This window comes from Microplitis mediator, chromosome 1 (assembly GCF_029852145.1).
Source record: "Microplitis mediator isolate UGA2020A chromosome 1, iyMicMedi2.1, whole genome shotgun sequence".
NCBI classification, from domain to species: domain Eukaryota; kingdom Metazoa; phylum Arthropoda; class Insecta; order Hymenoptera; family Braconidae; genus Microplitis; species Microplitis mediator.
The window spans coordinates 2506461-2516216 of NC_079969.1; the positions used below are offsets into that span (position 1 = coordinate 2506461).

The following is a 9756-nucleotide window of genomic DNA, read 5'->3' on the forward strand; positions in this document are numbered from 1 at the left end:
ACAATATAAACATTTTTTAACTTACCGCTAAGAAAATCGAGAGATATCGTCGGAGAACGAAATGGTAAAAATCTTTTTTTTTTTCGATTATCTTTGAAGTGCCTTATCCGATCAATTCTTAAATCTGATCAGCTCTAGAACTCAAAAAACACGTCGATTGCCGCCTCAACCATCAAAATCGTTAATTCGTTCGCGAGATATCGTGGAAGAAAGAATTGGTAAAAAACGGTTTATTCGAAAACAATCGTATTTTCGACCTCGAAAATGTATTCACAACAACGTTTTCGAGCTCTTTGAGCTCGAGAACAGCGGGAAGTTTTGGGGCTGGCCCGCAGGGTCAAACGATAGACAGATTTTTTTTTTACAGAAATTCGAAAATCTATTATTCTATATAAATTTGTAATATGGAAATCCAGATATATAAGTTCCTATATGTATTTCTTGTATGTGAATCCAGGCACTCACAGGTTGAAAAAAATATTTACCAAGATCTAATCATTTCTTCCATTCAAGTCTCGATTGTTGTCAACAAAATTCAAATTTTTTTTACTAATAATAAAAAAAAATTGTTATTCAAAAGCAAACAATGAAACTATTAGGCCACCAAAACAACTTTTTGTTTGTGACTGGAATATTTTGTTTTGATATTAGTCATGAGTGACCCATAAACATGATAAAAATAATATCAATAACAAATTCAAGGATGAATCCTTTAAAGAGTTAGTATATTTTATAAACAACAATAATATTAGACTTAATTTTAATTGTAATAACGAGCAAAAATTTTGATCAAATCGCGAGTCGAATATAATTGCAAAATTATCGCGCGCTCGTAAGAGGAATACTTACAATTATGACTTTGTTATTGTAAAGTTAAATAACAAAATATTTTTTTTGGTTCGAAGAGAAGGAGAGACCGGTATGCGTCTAGAATATTAACTTTTAAATTGTTTATTATTTTTTATTTATTTTTGAATAGTTTTTCACTTTCATGATATTCTTAAAAACTTTCTAATTTATTTCTTATCTAAAAAATATTCAAAATTTTGATTCAAGTGCTAATTTCTCTATGCGCGTTATTGCACCATTTTTGGATGGGTATAAACAAAAATATACATATTAGGGTGATCCAAAAAATAACAAATTTTTTTTTTCTCGGAAACAGGTTCAAAAGTTTCATTCAGATAAAAAAAGACGCCTGTGAAAATTAGATCTCTTAATATTAATATTAACATTGTCCGCATTGCACTTTTCTATTTTCCGTAAGAATAACATGGAAAAAATTTTTTTGTGTCTTATGATTTTTATAAGTAGCTAACGATGCGTCATAGGAATAATTGGCAGGTATATTTTTGTAGGGAATTGAATGCTCTACAAAAAAAGATTCTTATCATTTTTTGAGGAATCTATTTGTTCAAAAGTTATTAGAGGTTGAAGTCGAATTCATATTAAATTTTGAGATTTTCTTACTTTTCCGGCGAAACTATCAGACCTATTACAAAATATCATAGGACCTTTTTTGTAGACAATTTTATTCCCTACAAATTATCTCTGATAAAGTTTTTCCGAATTCCGCTTTGTTTTCTAGATATTTTCATTTTATTGTCAAGCTCTTAAAATCGATCAGAAGACTATTTTTTTTTATGAGCATGACATTAAAATGAAAATAATTAGAAAACAATGCGGAATTCGAAAAAATTTTATTCGGAATCACTTCTAGGGAATAAAATTGTCTTCAAAAAAGGTCCAATGATATTTTGTAGTAGGTCTGATAGTTTTGCCGGAAAAGTAAAAAGATCTCAAAATTTAATATGAATTCGACTTCAACCTCAAATAACTTTTGAACAAATAGATTTTTCAAAAAATGCTAAGAATCTTTTTTTGTAGAGCATTCAATTCCCTACAAAAATATGCCTGCCAATTATTCCTATGACGCATCGTTAGCTCCTTACAAAAATCAGAAGACGTAAAATAAAATTTTTCATGTTATTCTTATGGGAAATAGAAAAGTGTAATGCGGACAATGTTAATATTAATATTAAGAGCTCTAATTTTCACAGGCGTCTTTTTTTATCTAAATGAAACTTTTGAACCTGTTTCCGAGAAAAAAAAAATTTGTTTGTTTTTTGGATCACCCTAATAGATATATTGAACACTTTCAAATGTTGTGGAATATTTTGGACCACACGAAGCCGTTTTCATATGGGTGGGGCTGCGAATTAGCAGGTGTATATAAAGCAAAATCCGGCGTGGGTTCGCACGTCATTTTTTTGCAGTGAGTGAATAAAATCAAACAGTGAACTGCACGTTGTTCGATCTCGATTAGGAAATTATTTGTAACCCGACCTCCTTTGATTTGGCTGAAAATTTTTTCTCATCTTCTATCCCTTCAAAAACGTGAAAAGTCTATAGTTTCCATGGCGCCATCAAATGATCGCGAATTCTTGTAGAACTCGACGAAAGACTTTTTTCAAATAGCTGTAACTTCTTCAAAAATGGACTAATTTAGACGTTTTTTTTTCAAAATTTTCATCTTCAAACGCACTTTCCGGAAAAAAATACAAAAAAATTAAATTAATCAATTAAAACCAGACTGTAAATTTTTGAAAACAAGTCTGGAAATAGTCCATATAAGAAACGGTACGGGCCAAACTCAATTAACTTTTGCATGCTAATTAACTACAAGTAAACAGTAAAATTTAATAGAAATAAATTAATACTTTAAATATTTTTTTTTTCCCTAATGTAAAAGAATTCTAAAAATTTAAACGAGGGTTGACTGAAAAATGGAGCTGAGGGTGACGTTTGCGGCGATTTTAATTTTTTCGGTGGGTGGAAACGTCGAAGGACATGGGAGACTTATAGAACCACCTTCGAGAGCTTCAATGTGGAGATATGGGTTTGATACTCCGGAAGATTTTACTGATAATGAATGCTATTGCGGTGGTTTCGATCGACAATGGCATCAGAATCAAGGATACTGTGGAGTTTGCGGTGACCCTTGGGATGTTAATCCGGTAATTTTTATTTTGTTTTCCCGATTTCGTTGATACACCTTTTAAGGATAAGGAATATTTTTGATATTTAAATAGTTGAGGCTGGTTAAAAAAAAAATTCAAGTCATAAAATTTTTTTTTTAATTTTAAAAATTATAAAAATAAAATTTTTTATATTAGTGACAAAATTTTGGAATTGATGAAGAAATTTTTTTTTCTTTTTTAAAAAAAACAAGTAATTTTTTTAAAAAATTTAAAGTCAATAAACAGATTATTTGTCTTTTTTAAAAAATTTAAGTCGTGAAATTTATAAAAATAATTTCCTAATTTTTAAAAGATTTTGCACTGTAAAAAATTCGCGCAGTGAATGCGGATTAAATCCGGAGTGAATGCGAAGTGAATGAATTTTTAATTGTTCACTCCCCTCGGAGTGAAATTCACTCCGGAGGGGAGTTTTAAAAATATTATTAATAAAATATAACTCCACTAAGTAAAATCGAAATAAAAATTCGCGTATTACAGTACTGATCAACCGATACGCACACACGCACGCACACATGCGCACACCCGAACACACGCGCACACACGCTATTTAACAGCTTAATATAAATTCATTTAAATATTTAAACTCCGGACCGGAGTGAATTGGGAGTGAAATAAAATCCGCATCACTCCGAGATCACTCCGCTAAAAAAAAACTCCCAATTCACTCCGCATGCGGAGTAATTTTTTTTAAAACTCCGAAACTCTGAGTGGCGGAGTGAATTCGGATTTAATTTCAATCCGGATTCACTGCGGATTTTTTACAGTGTGAAATTTAAAAAAAAAATTTTTTTCAAACCTTTTTTTTTTAAATTTTATTACTAAAAATTTATCAAAGTCATGAGTGAATACTAATAATAATAATGAATATTTAAAAACATTTAGCCGAGAGAACATGAAACAGGAGGAAAATACGGCAACAGTATCATAGTCCGTAAGTATCAAACGAACCAACTGATCACAATAAGAATCCAATTAACAGCAAATCACCGGGGGTACTTTTCATTCCGCGTGTGTCCTATGACAACCTGGGGACAGGAAGTAACTCAAGATTGTCTTAACAAAAACATATTGAGAATGGAAAACGGCACCGCCCGTTACTATCCAGGTCCGGGTACCGGAACCTTCGAAGCGTACTACAAATTACCTTCAGGATTAATGTGCGCCCAGTGTGTCCTACAGTGGCGTTACGTCACCGCTAATATTTGGGCTGACTGTGGTAACGGAACGGGTAAATAAAATGACTAAAATTAAAAATTAATTATAATAATTCCCAATTAGTATTTAACAAGCGTGTAATTAAGAAAGTACGTGTCCCTCAATGCAATTAATTACCCAATCGAATTTTCAATACCGAAGGTTGGATTTAAGTAAAATAATTTCAGACGCTGTCGGCTGTGGTCCTCAAGAAGAATTTCGCGGTTGCGCGGACATAACAATAGGCGACAATTATCCAGCACTCGCATTACCAAAGACACCATCATACTGGCCAGAAATTATTGAAATTCTTGATTACTGGTAGTTGAGTTTATTAATTTTCGGTGCATGAATGCTGATTGTCCGCCAGGATTTCCGCGGATTATTAATACGCGGAACAAGCTAAGAAATGGTTGATGACCTGCGGACCAGTTCCACCATCGCATCTCAAAAGACTATCGATACTTCATCTATAATTTGTACAGGCTCATAAACTAAATAATAATTTTTATTGATTAATTTATTTATTATTATTTTTATTTCTTTTTTTATGATCAACAGTCATCAAAAAATCTCACAGTTTTCTATGTTAATAGAAACTAAGTGCACTGATAGAAAAACTATCTTGATTCAAGAAAAATTTTTTCTTCAAAATGTGGTTCTTGTTTCAAAATTTTTAATTGTTTTAATTCAAGAAATAAGTCCTTGAACCAAAAAATTGAAATTCTCGGATAGAGAAAAAAAATTCTTTGTTTGAGAATTTGATTTTTCGATGAAGCCTTTTTGTTTTGAAACAAAATTCTGACATATTTCGTTCAAGAATTTCTTGCTCTTGGATTAAGATAGGCAAAATCTAGGTTTAAGGCATTACCGACTCGATTCGAGAATGGCGCGGTTTTTAAATCAAGATATCAATTTACTCAGCTTGAAAAAAAACTTTTTTTTTTATTTTAAAAATAAAAAGTTTAAAAGTGATTTTTTAGGACTACATTCATTTACTTCAGATATGTTAAAGTAGAAATTTATTTAAAAAAAATTTTTTTTTTCATTACTTTAAAAACATCTTCTATCAAGGAATTATTACTTGAACCAAAAATTTAAAGTTCTTAAAATAATAATACGACATTTTTAGTTGAAGACAAGTGGTCTTGCTTGAAGAATTCGATAGTATCGATTGAAGATAATATAGTTTCGGATCAAGACACGAGAGTTATCCATCGAAGATACAAAATCTATAGAGCCAAGAAAATCTAAATCAAGACAAGAATTTCTTGAAGCAAGACAATTGGTTTTCTTCAGAAATAAATTCTTGGCTCAAGAAAATATTTCTTGAGTCAATATAAATTTTCTATCAGTGTGTTAACGGATAAAAAAAAAAAATTAATATTTTAAACAAATGAAATATTTATTTACTGTTGCTAACAATGAAATAAAATGAAGAAAACAATCATAGAAAATTAGATCCATTTCCATGATTATTTTCCGATATCGAAATTTTGAAAACCGTGAATAGCAAGTGTTAACAGAAAGTACTGTAGACAAGTGTAGGCCTTATAGTATCACGAATGTTTGCCCGCGGACATCTAATCCGCGACTTTATAATAATTTATTTACTTTATTTACTCATTTATTTTTTTCAGTAACATTGCACGCGTGGGTGTGTTAACACTATCGTAATTACACACACACATAACCTTTGAAAAAAGGGCACATTACTGATTTACAACCTCGCGGATTTAATGTCTGCGGATGAAACATTAGGGAACCCTTATACAAGCAGCTATGAGAGTCTATCAATTTTTTTAAAGTTTTAATCCTCGTTTTTAATGAGGGATAATCAAAATTTTTGTATGACTATATTACTATCTTTTTTATAAACCAGGTATCACGATAGTTTGAAAGAGAAACTAATTTAATGGGTACTTGAAATAGAAAAAATAAAAATAACCAAGTAATAAATTCGTTCCATCTATTTTATTGTCCACCTACCGGCGTTCGATTTAATAATTAAAAATCCATGTAAAAATATCTTTTATCAATGATTATCTATATACCAAAGTCTTTGGAAGTTATGTCCAACTTTAGCAACAGTCAAACAGAGGTTGATGTTCAGAAAGTTGAGACTTTTCCATCAATCACTGCAGCTACCAGACGTGATCGAGAGGAAAACTCGCAGAAAATTATGTATATACTGCGGAGTGAATACATGAAACCATTCAACAATTCTATCGCGTTTGTTGAATGTGTGCATTGCGAGGTCCAGTTAGCCTAACAATCCGCCAACTAGAATTAGTTTGTACAAATGGGCCATTCGGTCAAGTTCAATATTGCTGGTTGCAATCAAGTCTTCAGAACGGTCCCGGTCCTGTTAAAACAACAAAGGATTACAAACAGGACGATTTATAGAAACTTTTTCTGTCTTCTTTTCAGTTATGTATATAATCATTCGAGTCTGATAAAGAAAAAACAATCTTAACGTCGGTTAAGATCGACGAGGTATTTCGGACAAGCCCCGAAATTCAAGAAAATAATGAAGTATAATCTCATAGTTTTCAATTGATTTTTAATATTTTACTTTAATTTCAAAGTTTTATATTAATTTTTACTATTTTACATATATTAAAGATGTAAGAATCAAAGAATTTATACTTTTAATTTTGAATCATAATATGAACTTTATCCAAATTTATTCTATTATTCGGTTCAATTTATGTTGTGATAGAAATCACTGTTGAATTATAATTTTTGAGGAGAAAAATCAACGGATACGAAGTAAGTACAAATGAGGACTATAAAAGTTCTGAAATAGGTATCCTACCAGGGACACGCCAGTGGCTGGGCGCGATCTAGCAGCGAGCTCCGAACTACTCCCGCTTTTGCTTTCTAACACCGGTGACTCCCCTCCATATCTATCTTTTCTCCCAAGAAATTTATTCTCTCGGTTTAAACGACTTCTGATTTCTTAGTTGGAGCATAGGAAAGTACTTGCGTGAAAAGAATAGTTTTTATCCCGATAAAATTTATTTTCTTCAAACAAATAAATGCACCATTGCTACAAAAAAACTATAAAATTTTTTTATTTAAGCGTAAAATCCAAGTATCCATAGTTTCCCATAAAAATTTCCTATGGAATTCTAGATATCCATACTTTCCTATATGGATTCCATTATAAATCTATACTTCCTTATGTTGATTCCCATAGATTTTTATGTAAACTCATACTTTTTTTATAGAATTCTATGGCTTTCACGGATTTTTATGGCAGGGATTTTTTCAAAATAAAAGCGAAAAAAATCTGAATTATTGTCATAAAAAAAAAGTTTTTCCGTCTATTCAAAAAAATTTTTATCAAAATTTAATTATTTCTTTCCATTGAAGTCTCGATTATTGTCAATGAAAATCGAATTTTTTTTTATAATAATAGAAAATTTGAATTCAAAATAAAATAATAAAAATATCGGCCACCAAAACAACTTTTTATTTATGACTTGAATATTTTATTTTACTATTAGTCATGAATTAGTCATAGAGTTACGTATTAAAATTATAAAAATAATATTAATAACAACTTCAAGGATGAGTCCGTTAATGAGTCAGTATATTTTATAAGAAATAATAATATACTTAATTTAAATTTAAATAATGAGCGAAAATTTTGATAAAATCGTGAGTGAGACATAATTATAAAATTGTCGCGCGCTCGTGAGTAAGAGAAATACTTATTGTAATTATAACTGTTGTAAAGCTAAATGATAAAAGTTTTTTTTTGTCTGAAGAGGAGGAGAGACCGGTATAAGTCTAGTACATTCTATACACGTGAATCAAGGCTACGATGTGTGTTGGGTTGTAGACCTCTTACTACTCCCACGATCTCACATTCGCGGTCTATATACAATTCAATATCTCCGGAAATTCAATAAATTGTTTGGTTAAATATATGAGTAATCTTTTAAAGGAATAGATGTAATATATATTATATATTATATATATTTTTACATATATATTTCTAGCGTATAATTATTTAAATTAGTAGGAGTAAAATGATCAATACTTTTTGAATAAATTATACAGTTTGATTTATTTTCATGTCAAGACGTAATTTTTTAAATAAAATTATTTATTTTTAGATCTGGAAAATAATTTATATATAATGATTTTCCAAGTTTATTTTCTGAGTTATTAAAGAAAATTATGTTATTAACTTTTGAAATTGTTTATTATTTTTAAATAGTTTTTTACTTTCGTGATAATTTTAAAAAGTTTCTAATTTATTTTTGACCTGGAAATATTCGAAATTTTGTGAAAATGAATTTTTGACCTCGAAACCTATTAAAACATTTTTATTTTTAGTTAATTTTGGGTCTCAAAATATTTGAAATTTAAAAAATAGATTTTTACGGCGAAAAATATTAAAATTTAAATTTTGACCTCCAAAAATTGAAATTTTATTTTTGACCTTAAAAACAATTAAAATTTTTTTTTAGATTAGTTTTGAGCTTCATAAATATTTGAAATTTTTAAAAATGAACTTTCGACCGCCAAAAATATCAAAATTCAAATTTTGGCCTCCAAAAATCGAAATTTAATTTTCGACCTTAAAAAAAATTCAAATTTTGTTTTAATTAATTTTGCGCCTCATAAAATATTCGAAATTTTCAATAATGAATTTTTACCGCCAAAAATATCAAAATTTAAATTTTGAACTTCAAAAATTGAAATTTAATTTTTGACCTTCAAAATAATAAAAATTTTTTTAAAATTAATTTTGAGCCTCATAAAATATCCGAAATTTTCAAAAACGAATTTCTACCGCCAAAAATATCAAAATTTAAATTTTGATCTCCAAAAATTGAAATTTAATTTTTGACCTTCAAAATAATAAAAATTTTTCAAAATTAATTTTGAGCCTTACAAAATATCCGAAATTTTCAAAAACGAATTTCTACCGCCAAAAATATAAATATTCAAATTTTGAACTCCAAAAATAAAAATTACTCATAATTCCAACCAATTTTTTACAAAAAATCAACTCTTACTAAAAATTGATTCCCGTCTAAAAAAATTTCCTCATTTAATCACTCGCCTAAAAAAACTCGTGACCTTTGACCTCAAAAAACTTTTCCTCTCTCCACTATATCAAAAAAAAATTTCACAGATCACTTGACCTTATTTACCTCAAGCGCGGATTCGCGAAAGCGACCAAAGCAAAACTGCTAATTTCTAATCCATCTATTTACTCAATCATTTTTTTTCTTCACCGCGAAAGTGTCAACTGTCAAAAAAAAATTACCGATTTTCTAAAACCATAAATTTTAAATGAATTATTTTTCCACAAATAAATGGGTCAAGTTTATAAATAATAAAATATATGAATAGGTCACGGGACAAATGGTTTTTAGTATAATGACCTACTGATGAGTGATATGGTGTAAGTATACAAGGTACCGGGTATAATTTCCGTTGTATTCCTTTCCCCAATGCATACTTTATACTCTTACACTATAGAGTTTCTCCCGTTTAA

General features: G+C 29.4%; 1 protein-coding gene across 1 annotated transcript; it reads left to right on the forward strand.

Annotated features, from left to right (window-relative positions):
* Positions 1 to 2282: 2282 nt before the first annotated feature.
* Positions 2283 to 6108, forward strand: LOC130666440 (uncharacterized). The gene is made up of 4 exons (XM_057467442.1): positions 2283 to 2640; positions 2753 to 3017; positions 3924 to 4269; positions 4424 to 6108. The coding sequence occupies exons 2-4, from the start codon at positions 2787 to 2789 to the stop codon at positions 4558 to 4560; spliced, it is 714 nt and encodes a 237-aa protein (XP_057323425.1). The 5' UTR covers positions 2283 to 2640; positions 2753 to 2786; the 3' UTR covers positions 4561 to 6108.
* Positions 6109 to 9756: the final 3648 nt, after the last annotated feature.